The following is a 15,746-nucleotide window of genomic DNA, read 5'->3' as shown; positions in this document are numbered from 1 at the left end:
CTTCCCACTTCAAAGAGTCTACAACGACTCGAACCTGTCAATCAAGCCATCAACTGAGAAGCATCCCACAGTGATAATGAAAGGTTGCAAAACTATCCATGCAGCACTAATCCGGTAATGACAACCGTCAGACATATGTCAATAGACAGAATGAAATCACAAGCATTATTTTAACACTGCAGTTTTATTTTCAATTATTTAAAGGGTCAGAACCTGATATAAATTTCTTTAGACTTGTCCTGATGACAGTTTTTTTGATGGTTGCAATGAGCTTGACAGGTCCAGTGAATTAATCCACATTTTATGCACATTCAGGTCCACTTTTAATAATCCCAAAAGGCTTCATATCTCTCCCAAAAGGCACATTACCTCTCCCAAAGCATGCTTGATCTACCCCAAGTTGCCCTGAAACCATATCCAAAAGGGTATTTTATCTCACCAGAACAGTGCCCCACCCATCCAAGCTATGCCTCAAAGTTTAGACTAACTCTTACCAGGACAATTCTGCACATGTCATGTTTCCCACTTTTAGCTGATGAAAGTCAAACATGACTGCAGGCTGCTGTTGTTTTATAGGGTCAGGTGCCTCTATGAACCACGAGATGTGCAATTTGGAAGTTGCTTCCATTCCTCCTCCCTCTGCTGAAGTGGTAGGTGCCATGCTTGGGGGTAGGACTTCAGGATTTGGGCCTTTGCAGCTATTTTCATGATAAAGCCACCTTGGTACTACTCAAGGAAGAGCAGATTTCTCCTGGTGTCCTGGCTAATAACTATCTCTATCAAAACAATACTGTCTGGCTATCATCACACTGTGTTTTGTGGGAACTGTGCCCAAATTGATGCCACATTTGCCATGTTGCAATAATGACTATACTTTAAAGCACCCTTATTGGCTGTAAAACACTTTGAGACATGCTGATGCCATGAAAAGTGTTAGATAAATGAAAATTTTTGTTCTTGTATAAATTGCGAGAGTTGGAGAGTAGCTTTGAAAACCTGATTCCAGTAGCCACCAAACACAGCTCCCAAATCTCAGATGCCCCTGTTTAATTCAGAAACTTCTACATTTCCACTGGAATTTATCTTTGACACACTCTGTCGTGTGCAAAGGTTTCTGTCAGACCAGCAGTGCTACATTTGTTACTTTCTTTGCAGTTTGGTGCAAAGAATAGGCACTGACTGAATTGATACAGAAAGAAGTCTCACAACACCAGGTTAAAGTCCAACAGGTCTAAACCTGTTAGACTTTAACCTGGTGTTGTGAGACCACTTACTGTGTTTATCCCTGTCCAACCCCAGCATCTCCACCATTGATACAGAGCTAGGAACACAGATAAATCTAACGAGTGTGAAAACTATTTAGAACTCCCTCACCCCTTTTGCGGATCATAAAACATGAGAAAATATTTGAAGTAAATGGATTGCAAACTCCTCCACCTATACATATAAGAAGAGACATAGCATGGGTGGAGCGCTGCATAGAAATGTACTAGAATTCAGAAGACCTGTCTATTTTACATAAACTATTGTGTTTTCATCTTATGTTACAGGTAATTTAGGATCAACAGATCAATTGAGTAGGATTGATTTCTCTTGCATGCTACCTTGATGTTTATTGGAATGGGCGAATAAGAGGAAAACATCCCTTAAGCACTGCATTTCACATGGACAGGTGTAACAAGTATCAGTACAGCACCTCAACCTGCAGTGACTAGCAGTCATGCTTAACCTCAATACATATGAGGTGAAAATTGTAAAACATGATCTCTATGTTATCCAACTGAAATATTAGTTCAACAAGTGGTGATCTATGTTTCAAATAACTCACCAGTCAGGTTGGTAAAGGCAATAAATATTGGTTTGTTTCAATGACAAATGAATGCTAGATGAAAGAATTAAGGTTGCACGGGGATTTAACCTTGAACTTTCGATATGGTCCCATTACTCTGCACTGAATCATGTGATATTCTGTTGCTGCTCTTAGACAGCATGACATCACGATGTAACAATGAATCCTGTCAGCCACTGATGTTCTTAAAACATTGCGGAAAGGAACCCTCCTTTCATTTCTTGAAGTAAAGCTCTCAGTTTATTAAGATTCAGAAGTGGCTTCATTGGGCATCCATATAACAGAAGTATCACTTCTAAAGCCACGGTCTTCTCATCTCCTGCTACGATAGAAAGTTTGATACTGAGGGGAATATGAGCCACAGAGCTGTACTTAATGGGTGGGAGTTAAGGTGTATATTGGTGCAGACAGCAATGGATGTTGAGACTGATGTTATCAGGGCTGGGCGGTCAGGTACAGATTGGTCACGACAGGACAAAGCAATTCAGGGTCGATAAGGCAATGAAACACAGGCTTCAATTGGCAGGATTGTGCAGAGAGGTGCGAGCATTACTGACTGGGAAGAACAGTGAGACATATACTAATAGGACTGGCCAGCTAGATGTACATCGTTATTATGCAGCCAGTGGTGAGATGTTGGACTGTATTGCTACAGCTAGCTAGCTAGCAATGCATACGCTATTGTTGTGGGCCTGGATCATGAGACAGCAGCACACATTAATGGTCAGTGAGGTGCACACTATTATTCATGGGGCTAAGTGGTGAAGTGCAGATGGTAACGGACGGGGTTTGTCTGTAAGGCACACACTGGTACTTAACAGGGCCAAGTTGGTAGCAAGGTGTGGGCATGGACAGAGAGGGAGGGGGCTGGCCAGACCAACTGTAAAAGTTCTGTTCTTCCAGAGTGTCAATGTAACTATAAACCAGAGCACTGAGAGTCAGGCACGGAAATGCTTGTAATGGTTTGTAATCTTACAACCTCTCAAGGTAAGGAAAAAACAAAGGAACACGTTCGTTCAAAAAGATAAAGATACAGAGTGGCAACTTGGGACGAATAGTTTTGTCCAATTACAAACCCTTGGTTTTCTTTTGTCATTATTCGCAATTTATTTTGTACAGAACTTCTGACACCAATCAGCCCACTGGTGGCACACTCCTGAGTAACATTTCCCCCAGGATTCAACTAGGGATTTGCTTCCTAAATCACCTTTTCATCTTACTAGGCTAACAAGGCCTTATGAGATTGCAGGATATAATATCTGTGACTGAAGATTGTTGGTAAAAGTTTACCAGTGTGAGTATCATGAGCAAAGACCAGCATGACCCGCATTCCCAGTGAGGCAAACTTAGACTTGTACAAGATGGGGACTATACTCCTCTTCGCATGAGACACTCACTATCACAGCAGCAGGGTCACACTCACAGTGAGACACCCACAGGTCTCCATTTTAGCTGAGCCAGGTACAGTTTTTGTTCATAGGAGCAACTTTGATGGGCATACATGATGTGATCACGTCCCATTTCACATTCTTCTCCCTCGACTTGTACTGAGTCTGATGGCCACCCATTTGGGGTTGAAGCTGTCTCACAATTCCACATCCACAACCAAATGGAACAGAATCTGAGGCAAACAAAGCATTCCCACTGCCCCCCCACTCCCACTCATCTTCAGACATTTGAAAGTAAATCATATTGGACGACTACTGTGCTTCGCAATTATTCATTGCTACATCGCTAAGCTTCCAAAAACCCATGGACCTAAATCCCCGCTGACTCTGACAGCCCCAAAGACATGTTTACACTTGAATGAGTGTTGATTGGCATAAGGTGGGACATCTGCCCCTCACTCAGCAAGTAGTCCCACCTTAGAGAACTTCCTGCCATTCAGATTGATTGGCTGCTCTCCAGTCCTTCCAGCAACAGTGCTGCAGTGGCTGAAAGAGGAACTGCACCAGCCAGCTTGATCTTGGGAACTACTGACCCAGGTGAATGAAATGGGTCCAAGGGTGGGAAGTGTAGGAAAGACTATGGGGATTGAGGTGGGGCAATCGGGGTCTCAGGGGAGGTTCGGAAGTCCGGCTTTTGGTGGGGGATTGCGGTGGGGGATTGCGGGGCGGGGCGGGGCGGGGCGGGGGGGGGGCACCCATAGTCAGAAAGGGGCTTCTAATAGAGGCACCTGTGCACTTCCTGCCCAGGATCTAACATTCCTTGTTTCCTGGTTTCCCTCACAATGCCCCAGTCCACCCACCGCCTAAACACAGAGTCGGGGCAGAAAATGGTCCTTAAGTGGGTCAAGGGCCAGGTTTCCCACCCGATACCTTGCCCACCCCATTGTAAAATCACATTGTGCTTGGGACAGGCAGAAACCTAGAGGGAATCCCATCTGACAGTGCCATGCCACAGTAACCACCAGTGGAGAAGCTTAAAGTTATAACTGGGTAATCCCCACAAAGGTCAGCATGGTAGCTAAGTGTGAACAAGTGACACTAAGTGGTAGCAAAAAATGATTTTGCTCCAGTTTCCTCCCACAATCCAAAGATGTGTGGGTTAAACGGACTAGCCTTGGTAAATGTGTGGAGTTACAGGGATAGGGTTGGGGAAATGGCATGGGAAATGTACTCTCTGAGAGAGAGTCAGTGCTAACTTGATGGGCCAAATGGCCTCCTTCTGCATTATAGGGATTCTAAGAAACGATGATATGAATCTGCATTGTCTAAAAGGGTGGTGAAAGTCGATTCAATAGTAACATCAAAATAGTGAAATGAAATTGGCTATGTGCTTAAAGAGGAAATAAATACAAGGCTACGAGGAAAGAGCGAAGGAGTAGGCCTGATTGAAAGGTTTCAAAAAGTAGGTCCAGGCATGATGGGCCAAATATCTTTCTCCTCCTACATTGTACAAATCTAAGAAATGAAGCCAAATTCTGTAGCTTGTTCATGATCGTTTGTTTTCAGTTTCCTTGACATATGTGATTCATACTTTGATTGGAGGCAGCTATGTTGCTTGAAAGAAGCATCAGATAGTTAGATGAACCTCAATGAGCTCATCTAAAAATAAGAACTTTATATCTTTTGCTTTGATCCCATGGTGAGGGTTTTCTTTCATATCAAAGGCTTTGAAAAATTGATCTTGTTCCCAGTTCTGTTCTGCTGCATCAGAGTGCTGTATAACAGGTTATTGTATGCACCCTCAAACAAGCGAAGAACCTCAAACCCACCAAGCCCACCCCCTGTTGAATCATGGTGCAACTACGTTCAACAACAGCCCCAACCTATCTAGGAAGAAGCAAAACAAGAGGAAAATTAAATAGCTAATTTAGGAAAAACACTCAACTCAATAAGACAATCAGACAAAGCTCTAGGACACTCATAACCCTTTGCACGTAACTAGCTACATTTTAAACCTCGAAACATTCCTGACACTTGTCTGGCCACATTTGCCCCAAAACCAGAAAATCCCACACGAGGTCAGTGCACCTTTGCGTTGACCACCACCCACCCTGTACCCCACCATCCACCTGTTATGATTCCCATGGTGGGCGGGACGGGAAAACTCCCCCCATCAAGTTGCTGCTCGAAGTACTCTCATGTATCTGCACCCACTGCAAGAGAACAGCAACTCAGAAAATAATTACTTTGTGACACTCTAGCTTATAGTTGTTATGCATGTCATGTAGCCCCACCGCCCTTATTTATCTTCAACAGCCTTGCCAGTTCAAAACTTTCAGCCACCCAAAATCTCAATTGTACCCCCACTAATCCAGAGTAAAGAGCCCTTAGATCTTGAACATTTGTCGTCATAAATGCCATATATTGTTGTAAAATCAGCCCCTGCAATTTTTTCCACCATGGATGGGGACCACAATTGGGTAAATGCTCACACAAAAATGCATAAACACGCAAAAGTACGACCAGCCGTAAGTTAAAAGAAGCAAATAATCAAATCTTGCTTTAATCATTAGCTTCCCCTGCAGCAAACAGAACGAACTTAGGTGTTAGCATATAAATTGGCCATATGTTGTGTGAAAACATTCACAAGTGGAAGCAGGAAACCTCCCGGCAAAGTAAAACTCTTACTGCAGTTCAGACACTTTGTTGTTCTTGTATAAAGAGATTCGATAATAAGATGAAAGGGTCAATACGTGGCCCTCTGGTGAAGGTACAGCACCATGACTTTACCATCGGATAATGCAGTCAGCTCGGTTGCTACAGGTCAGTGCTTTAATGATACAAGACTTTGCACTCACTCACCAAGAGGTGCATTAGAACAATCTCGAGTACTGGCTATGATTTATATATTTTTGGAAACAGAAGACAGTTGTATACATTTTTGTGCCTGGAAAGAAGGAACACTCGCAAGCAAAATGAATAATTTGCTTCAAGTCTTTGGCCACTAAACTACATTTTGGCCCATGATAAGATGTCAGTAGCATGCCTTCATCATTTGGATTCATAAGACCACAAGACCATAGATATTGGAGCAAATTTAGGCCATTCAGTCCATTGAGTCTGCTCTGCCATTCCATCATCGGTGATAAGTTTCTCAACCCCATTCTCCCGCCTTTTCCCTGTCACCTTTGATCCCCTCACCAATCAAGAACCTATCTATCTTTGTCTTGAATACACTCAATGACTTGGCCTCCACAGCCTTCTGTAGCAATGTATTCCACAGATTCACCACCCTCTGGCTGAAGAAATTCCTGCTCACCTTGGTTCTAAGAGGTCATCCTTTACTCTGATGCTGTGCCCTCGGATCCTAGTCTCTACTACTGATGGAAACATCTTTCCCACTTCCACAGTATCCAGGACTTTCAGTATTCTGTGTGTTTCAATGAGATTCCCCCCATCCACATCCTTCTAAAGTCCATCAAGTATAAACCCAGAGTCCTCAAATGGTCCTCATACGTCACTACCTCATGTTATCACTCCCTGATCATCTTTCTGGAACTAAACCATGAGATAGAGATAAGCCTTCTAAAGTATCATGACCACTATGATACAATGATACAAGTCCCCCCCAGATGTAGGATTTCTTTGCAAACTTATCTTGCTCACTGTACCACAGAAGCAAAAACTGTAGAAACCACAATGTACAGCAGCTTCCCATTTCCATGGGGTAAGACTGAAAGCTGTGCTTTTACCGGCTTTTAAACGCACATACCTGTTTCCTCATCAGACTCCTTCTCGTTCTCTGAATCGGTCAGTGTGAGGGCTGAATTCTCTCGACTGGACAGCCCTGAGCTGCGTCTGGATTTGATGCCCCTCCCCCATAACCTAATAGCATGCTCTGGAGAAATGGCACCTTCTGTGTCAGAGTCAGCGTCGCTCAGGGAATATCCACGATGGAGGAGCCCCATGTCTGGGCAATAAGCAGTGCTGCGGTGAGGGGAGGGCTCACAGATTCCCAGTTCTGTCAGTGTGAAATTGGCTCCTGCACATAAACAAAAGAAGGAGAGACATCACGCACTCCCCACTTACAGAGATAGTGCAATCATACTCTAGAGTATTAGATATGTACAGTGAGCAGTGACATGGAACTCAGTCAGTTCCAGCCTGAGCCCCATATCTCGATTCCTCATAAAATTGTGTCATAACAGTGAATTTGTATGAAAAAAAAACCCAAAATGTAATATTTCAGAAATTATTTCAGCTTGTATGTCTTTGCATTTGCACTTAGATATTCTCCTACTTCACTGTTTATCCACAGTTACAATTCCTTCTTAAGCACCTCGCGCTCATCACAATAACCCCCTTTGAGACACCCAACACTTCCCACGAAAACAAACCTTACACCTGTCACTATAATACTTTCTGTAAATCCGAATACTCCTTGCTATAACACTCTTGGATATTTACACCTCTCAATCTGCCGCTCTGTTAAATCCAACGATTCTGAATGGATGTATCATGTAGCCTGTCTAAAGCACTGGGTACCACTATAGGTACTGGGTAATGAACCGGGCCAAGTGTTAGATTTGTTTGTGGGAGAGCACTTTGGAGATAGTGACCACAATTTGGTGTCCTTCATTATTGCAATGGAGAGGGATATGGTCACACAACAGGGCAAGGTCTATAACTGGGGCAGGAGTAGTTATGGTGCGATTAGGCGAGAATTAGGGAGCATAAGATGGGAGCAGAAACTGTCAGGTATGAGCACAAACAGAAAGTGGAGCTTTTTCAAGGAACAAATACTGCGTGTCCTTGATAGGTATGTCCCTGGCGGGCAGGGAGGAAATGGCCGAGTGAGGGAACCATGGTTCACAAAGGAGGTTGAATGTCTTGTCAAGAGGGAAAAGGAAGCGTATGTAAGGATGAAAAAACATGGTTCAGTTGGGTCACTTGAGTATTACAAGGTAGCTAGGAATGAGTTAAAGAAAGGGCTTAGAGAGCTGTGGGGGGCGGGGGGAGCATGAGAAGTTCTTGGTGGGTCAGGTAAAAGAAAACCCCAAGGCTTTTTACTCTTATGTGAGAAATAAAAGAATGACTAGGGTGATGTTAGGACCAGTCAAGGATAGTAGTGGGAACTTGTGCATGAAGTCAGAAGAGATAGGTGAGGTGTTGAATGAATCATAGAAGACATGAATGTATCATAGAAGACAGAGGGTGGTGGTGATGGAGGGAAATTTTTCAGACTGGAGGCCAGTTGCCAGCAGTGTACCACAGGGGTCAGTGCTGGGTCCTCTGCTTTTTGTAATTTTTATCAATGACTTGGAAGAAGGGGCTGAAGGGTGGGTTAGTAAATTTGTTGACAACACCAAAATTGGCAGAGTAGTGGACGAGGTGGAGGGCTCTTGCAGGCCACAAAGAGACATTGATAGGATGCAGAGCTGGGCAGAAAAGTGGCAGATGGAGTTTAACCCTCATAAATGTGAGGTGATTCATTTTGGTAGCACAAACTTGAATACAGATTACATGGTCAACGGCAAGGTTCCAATGAATGTGGAGGACGAGAGAGATCTTGGGGTTCATACCCACAGGTCTCTGAAGGTTGTCACTCAAGTGGATAGAGCCGTGAAGAAGGCTTATAGTGTGTTAGCATTTATTAACAGGGGGTTTGAGTTTAAGAGCTGTGGGGTTATACTGCAACTATTATGGACGTTGGTGAGACCACATTTGGAATATTGTGCACAGTTCTGGTCACCTCACTATAAGGAGGATGTGGAAGCATTGGAAAAAGTGCAGAGGAGATTTACCAGGATGCTGCCTGGTTTGGAGGGTAGGTCTTATGAGGAAAGGTTGAGGGAGTTGGGGCTTTTTCCTTTGGAGCGGAGGAGGATGAGAGGCAACCTAATAGAGGTTTATAAGATGATGAGAGGGATTGATAGAGTGGACGTGCAGAGACTATTTCCTCGGGTGGATGTAGCTATTACTAGGAGGCATAACCAAGAAGTTCATGGTGGGAGATACAGGGGGGATGTCTGAGGTAGATTCTTCACTCAGAGAGTGGTTGGGGTGTGGAATAGACTGCCTGCTGTGACAGTGGAGTCGGACACTTCCGGAACTTTCAAGCGGTTATTGGATAGGCACATAGAGCACTCCAGAATTATAGGGAAGGGATAGCTTGATCTTGAGATCGGGCACAGCTCGGCACAACATTGAGGGCTGTAATGTTCTATGTTTCACCCTGATATACTTCATACTTTTCTTTCTAAGTCATTGATGAGCCATGGTAGGCCACAAGAAGTACTGTGTCCAGTTCTGGTCATCATACCTTAGGGAGGATGCAATGGAGGGGGCATTGAGACGATATGGAGGAGAATTACCAGAATGGTTCCAGACTTGGGGGATTTTGGCTACATGGCTAGGTTGGAGAAGCTGTGGTTGCTTGAGGGGAAATCGGTTTAGAGGCGTACCAGATTATGTAATTTTAGATAAGGTAGAGAGAAAAATGTTCCTATTAGCTGAATGTATAAGGTGTAGGGCACACAGATTTAAGGTCCTGGTATGAGGTGCAGTGAGGAAGAACTTCTTAAAGCAACAAGTGGTAATCTGGAACTCACTGCCTGCGAGGTAGAAGTAGAGACAGTCAATGATTTCAAAAATACATTGGATGGGAGTTCAAAGGAAATAAACTTGCAGGACTATAGGGATGGAGCAAGGGCAAGGGCTGATTCGATTGTTCCATGGGCTCCTTCTGTGCCTGGGTGACCTATCCCCCTCACTGTGACTCTCTGGAAATTGCCTGCCCTCACAGTAATACATTGCACAGATATGTTGGCTGGAATTTTATTGCCCTGCCCGCTACGGGAATCAGAGCAGGCAAGAGATAGACACAGAAAGGCCCATTGGCCTTGGGCAGGATTTTACGATTTTGGGACAGGGAAGGCTATAAAATCCTACCCGCTGGGAGCAATTCTGATATGACTAATGCCTTGTTGTAAAAATTTGGGAGTGGAATGAAAGTTAAGAGGCAAGAGGTCCTGCCAACTTACTACTGCACTGACATCAGAAACGTTTGGGTGGGTCTGTACTCTGGCAGTTGGGGCTACAATTGGAAGCAGGCAGGAATGTCTGGTCTTTATGCAAAATTAGCGTCCAATGACGCGGTTAAGGCTCTTAACATTGATTTCATCTATGCCTCCTGACTATCACCAGATACTGTTTCCACTCACCACATATGGACTGTGCAAATCAAGGAAAAAAGTTTCTTCCGGTTTCCTCCCACATCCAAAAGGTGTGTGGGTTAGGTTGATTGGCCATGCTAAATTGCCCTATAGCGTCCCAAGATATTTAGGTTAAGGGGGATTAGCGGTGAAAATACATGGGGTTATGGAAATAGGGCCTGGGTGGGATGCTCGGTTGCAGAGTCAGTGCAGACTGGATGGCCGCGATCTTACCTGCCATTCAAGCCACACTCCCGCAGCAGCGAGGTCGGAGAATTTGGCGGTGAGCCAAATTTCTATTCACTGCGACGGGAAGGGAAAATTCCGCCAGCGTGAATGGTGTTAAGATTCCAGCCAATGGGCCAACGGCCTCCTTCTGCACTGTAGGGATTGTGTGATTTCTCTGATTCCGTTGACTCTTAATGAGATCTTCCGCTGCTATCCAGGAAAGCTGGATGGAGCTTCAGAAAACATTTTTAAATGGCAACCACTTGAAGGTTTTCTGTTATATTTTACTGTTGTAGGAGCAGCACATGTTGCCTGCTGTTAAATTGAAAAGGTTTTTTTTGTACTCCCAAAGCCCGCTCCCTTTTAAGTTGCTACTGTAGGTCCATCGAAAGGATATCCCTCCTCCAGATCAGCAAGCTGCTTTTTGGGGAGCAGATTCCATATTGGCAGCTCACCAACCATGATATTGAGAACCCAGGCCCCAAAGTCAGTTGGGGCCTTCACTTTCTGTTCTGGACAGCTACTGCATATGTGTCAAACCCTGCCTGATTAACATGGCATGCCAAAAATGCTCCCATTGTCTGAGGAAGGGACAGCACTTCAAGGAATTGTTGCACCTCTTTGCCGAATGATGTAACGTCTCGGAACTAACTGGGGAGCCTCTCATTTTGAGTTGAGATGTCAATACAAAGTAAAACCGACTGGGCTGCAAATCAGACAACTGTTCTGACCGTGCCACTTCCCCACTGGGTGCAACAGGCTAACTTTACCCCCTAGTGCATTCTATAGCTGTCAGTGTCTATTTTTTGAAGCAAGTATTTACTTATTCAGCAATGACCAATTCTCTGTCAAATGGTTATAAATGCCACCAACAAACAGCAAGCTGTGGGCTTTGGTCCAAAATATTTCCAGGTGTGAAGCAAAAAGATTTTTTTATGTCGTTAAATGATCTGCCAGTGGGTTATGGACATTTTATTCTGAAACAATGGCTGCCATCCCCTTCAACTCTGCTGCCCAGGTTGTTCTTTCTGGACTGTGCAATCTTGAATAAGACGTGTGACCAGTTGTGTGAAAGGTGCATGGCTGGACTCCTGTTCAGGTCAAGGTGCCGGTGATCTCTGTGGCTTTAAAAATATACTTTAATTGTTCCACATGGTGTCAAGCTCCCCCTTCCATTTGATTTTAACACTGTTTCACAACCTGCTGTTTGAAATTGTAGGCTGATTAGACATCAACCTGAGGCTGATTGACGTGAAGTGCTCACAGTAGCACTACAGCCTGTGGTGACTAAACAGCAACTGCAGTGTTATGGCCAGCTTCCAGACACCCCCAGGCACTGCACCTGTAGGCTCAATGCCGAATGAAGACCTCTATTTCAGTGTCTGCAAGATCACAGAGATTTATCATTAAGGAAAGCCAATGGGCCCATTTGCATAGATCCACCAACAACAACCTTAAAGTCCCCAACTGATGTCCAGAACTTCAGTCCAAGTGTTGACCTCCATCAATTAGAACCACACGGTAACGGCACCAATGTTATTGCTTCTTGTCTTTTTTTCATTCATTAACAGCATGTGAATGTTGCTGGTTGGATCAGCATTTATTGCCCATCCTTAACTGCCTCCATTTTAGACGGCATTTAAGAGTCAACCACATTTGGGCGGCATGGTAGCACAATGGTTAGCACTGCTGCTTCACAGCTGCAGGGACCTGGGTTCGATTCCAGGCTTGGGTCATGATCTGTGTGAAGTTTGCATATTCTCCTCGTGTCTGTGTGGGTTTCCTCTGGGTGCTCCGGTTTCCTCCCATAGTCCAAAGATGTGCAGGTTAGGTTGATTGGCCATGCTAAAAATTGCCCTTAGTGTCCTGAGATGCGTAGGTTAGAGGGATTAGTAGGAAAATATGTAGGGATAATGGAGGTAGAGCCTGGGTGGGATTGTGGTTGGTGCAGACTCGGGCCGAATGGCCTCTTTCTGTACCGTAGGGTTTCTATGTTTCTATGACATTGCTGTGGGGTCTGGAGTCACATGGAAGGATGACAGATTTCCTTCATTAAAGGACATGAGTGAACCAGATGGGTTTTTACGACAATCATTTTGTGATCATCGTTAGACTTCTAATTCCAGATTTTTTTTATTGAATTCAAATTTCACCATCTGCCATGGTGGGTTTCAAACCCAGATCGCCAGATCTTGCCCTGGGTTTTCACTCTACTAGTCCAGTAACAATGCCACGCCACCTCTGCCTCCACGTGTTGGAACCCGTTTGTCCTGGTCCTATTACCATTGTTCAATTTACAGTAGAATTTTGGATAAACCCTTTGCTACAATTTTCATGGCTCCTCAATATCATGTCTTACACACGTCCCACCATTGCAGGCTCGACAGTTCGAAGGGGGGCGGCAGGTGGGGGGGGCGAAGGGAAGGGGTCAGCAGTCAGTTTTTCCTTTTAGGTCAGATCGCTGATCCTGGAGATCAGCCTCTGCCTTGCCTCCAAAGCGTTCTTGAACGCAACTCGGTGAATGTCTCGCGATGGCCAGACCAAGACGCAGCGGTGGGACGTGACCAGTTTATATGAGCCTCTCTGCTGAGTAATCTCGAATCCCTCACCATATCACACACATATTTAAAAAGAATACAGTTTGATCAGACCTCCCTTTTGCTTGTATTTCACTGCGTTAGAGTAAAGGCAGTGCAGGGAACCTGAAATAGAGGCAGAAAATGGTTGGAAGCGGTCAGCAGGACAGGCAGCACGCGTGGAGAGCAAAAGAGAATTAACATTTAAGTTTGATGATCTTTTATTAGAACTGATGAAAGGTCATCGACCTGAAGCATTAACTCTGTTTCTCTCTCCACAGATGCTGTCAGTCCTGCTGAGTGTTTCCAGTATTTTCTATTTTTAGTCCAGCATTATATCGGTTTTGTTGACTGTGACTCAGTATTGGCTGAATATATTGAGCGATGAGTCAACTAAGATGCCTCGGCCTCTCACGGCTGTAAAGCTTTCAAGAAGGATGCATGTTGTGACGTGATGATTTGTACTTTCCAATAATGCCTTCAGTGTTACAGAGCTGTGAAATCGCTGGAGGCTTCGAACTGAAAAGGCAAAAGGTGTTCTGACCTCAGAATTTGAGACCAGAAAACATTAACACTATCTTCAGAATGCAGCTATAGTTAGTCATGTGCGGCAGGGGATTCTGCCTAATGAATAGGTTTATGATGATAAAATATAATGATATGGTTTCAATAGTGCAGATGAATTCAAAGTATTTACAGAAATAAGTTTAATTATGACTGAACAAACAGAAAGTTGTTTGAATTCCTGTCTATCTAGGTACCCAAGTATAAGCCAAAATAAGCACATCTCGATTGGTGGTTAGCACTGCGTCCTGACAGGGCCAGGGACCCAGGTTTGATTCCCGCCTTGGGTCACTGACTGTGTGGAGTTTGCATATTCTCCCTGTGTCTGCGTGGATTCCTCCGGGTGCTCTGGTTTCCTCGTGCACTCTGAAAAATGTGCCATCTAGGTACGTCGGCCATGCTAAAATTCTCCTCAGTGAACCCGAACAGGTGCCGGAGTGTGGCAGCTAGGGGATTTTTGCAAGAACTTTATTGTAGTGTTAATATAAGCTGACTTTTGACTAATAAATAAGCTTTATTGTTTTAACTTATTTATGTTTTCCTCTCCCCTACAGCTCTTTTATGGATCTTAGTTTCTAAATTCTGTTACTTTCATGCTCAGTATGGGTTCTCAGCTGTCTACAGATTCTTGCCATTTCTTGAAACCAGCAGCACACTTCTTGCTGTTTCCTGAGTCCCAGGCTAACTTATACTTCCAATCTTGTGTCTAGGTTGTCCCTTCCTGCCTTTTCCAAGAGCCAGCAGCCTTTTCCAGGTGATTTCTTCATCTCCTTGCACGCATGGTATATTTTTTCAGACTGACTGTTCCTCACCATTTTCTATCTCTGGCTACCTTTTACCTGGCATGCCACTCTTTTTCTTTGGCTGTTCCAGTCCTACCAACTGTCATTCCTGGCACCTAGGCCTCTGCAGCTGTTAACCTGGCTGCTTCCAGCACATCAACTGCCCTTGCTGGCAGACCTATGATTCTCTTGTTGCTCTGATGCTGTTCTACTTCTCCAGATCTTCAAACTCAGGTCTAAACGTGCTGGGCCTCACCTCCCACACTGCTTCAGATGTACAGTCTTGCAGCTATCTTCTGACTACCCTGAGATCAACAAGAAAATCTTTCAATTTGTCAAATGTATCTTGCATCTTAAGAGCGCTCATTCAATCGATTTTTTTTACTATTAGCAGAGACAACATCAACCTGCATTTATATAGTAACCTTTAATGCAATAAAATATGGTTCATAGGAGCATTAAAAATTGAAGTTTGGCACTGAGCCATTTAAGGAGGCATATAGGGCAGATGGTTAAAAGCTTCGCAGGGAATGTAGGTTGTGAAGGAAAGCCTGAAAGGAGGAGAGAAGCTGAGAGATTCAGATAGGAAATTCCAGAGCTTGGCAGTTAAAGGCACCGCCATCAATGGTGGATTGACTCAAAATCGGGATATTCAAAAGGCCAGAATTAAGGTTGCAGGAGATGACAGCGGTAGACCATGAAAACATTTCAAAGCAAAGATGAGAATTTTCAAATCAAGACACAGCCAGAGCAGAAGCCAATGTAGCCCAATCCATCGCGCAAACCAGCCTCCCATCCATTGACTCTGTCTACACTTACCACTGCCTCAGCAAAGCAGCCAGCATAATTAAGGACCCCATGCGCCCTGGACATTCTCTCTTCCACCTCCTTCCATCAGGAAAAAGTCTGAGGTCACGTACCAATCGACACAAAAACAGTTTCTTCCCTGTTACCATCAGACTTTTGAATGGACCCTATCCTGCATTAAGTTGATCTTTCTCTACACCCTAACTATGACTGTAACACTACATTCTGCACTCTCTTGTTTCCTTCTCTATGAATGGTATGCTTTGTCTATATAGTACGCAAGAAACAATACGTTTCATTGTATACTAATACATGTGACAATAATAAATCAGATCAAA

At 44.2% G+C, this 15,746-nt stretch overlaps 1 protein-coding gene across 5 annotated transcripts in view; it reads right to left on the bottom strand.

The window, feature by feature from the left end:
* LOC145351748 (teneurin-2-like) overlaps nt 1-15,746 on the bottom strand; it is a 1,559,410-nt gene that overhangs the window by 646,058 nt on the left and 897,606 nt on the right. For all 5 annotated transcript variants that reach the window (XM_080201351.1, XM_080201350.1, XM_080201352.1 and 2 more), the window contains one exon: nt 7,010-7,279. In XM_080201351.1, coding sequence (XP_080057477.1) covers nt 7,010-7,279 — 270 coding nt within the window. The remainder of the gene's footprint in view (nt 1-7,009; nt 7,280-15,746) is intronic.

The sequence above is a fragment of the Carcharhinus amblyrhynchos genome, chromosome 13 (genome assembly GCF_965287045.1).
Source record: "Carcharhinus amblyrhynchos chromosome 13, sCarAmb.v2.hapA, whole genome shotgun sequence".
NCBI lineage: Eukaryota > Metazoa > Chordata > Chondrichthyes > Carcharhiniformes > Carcharhinidae > Carcharhinus > Carcharhinus amblyrhynchos.
Note: the sequence above shows the minus strand (reverse complement) of the source record. Positions and strands in the feature narration are given on the sequence as shown.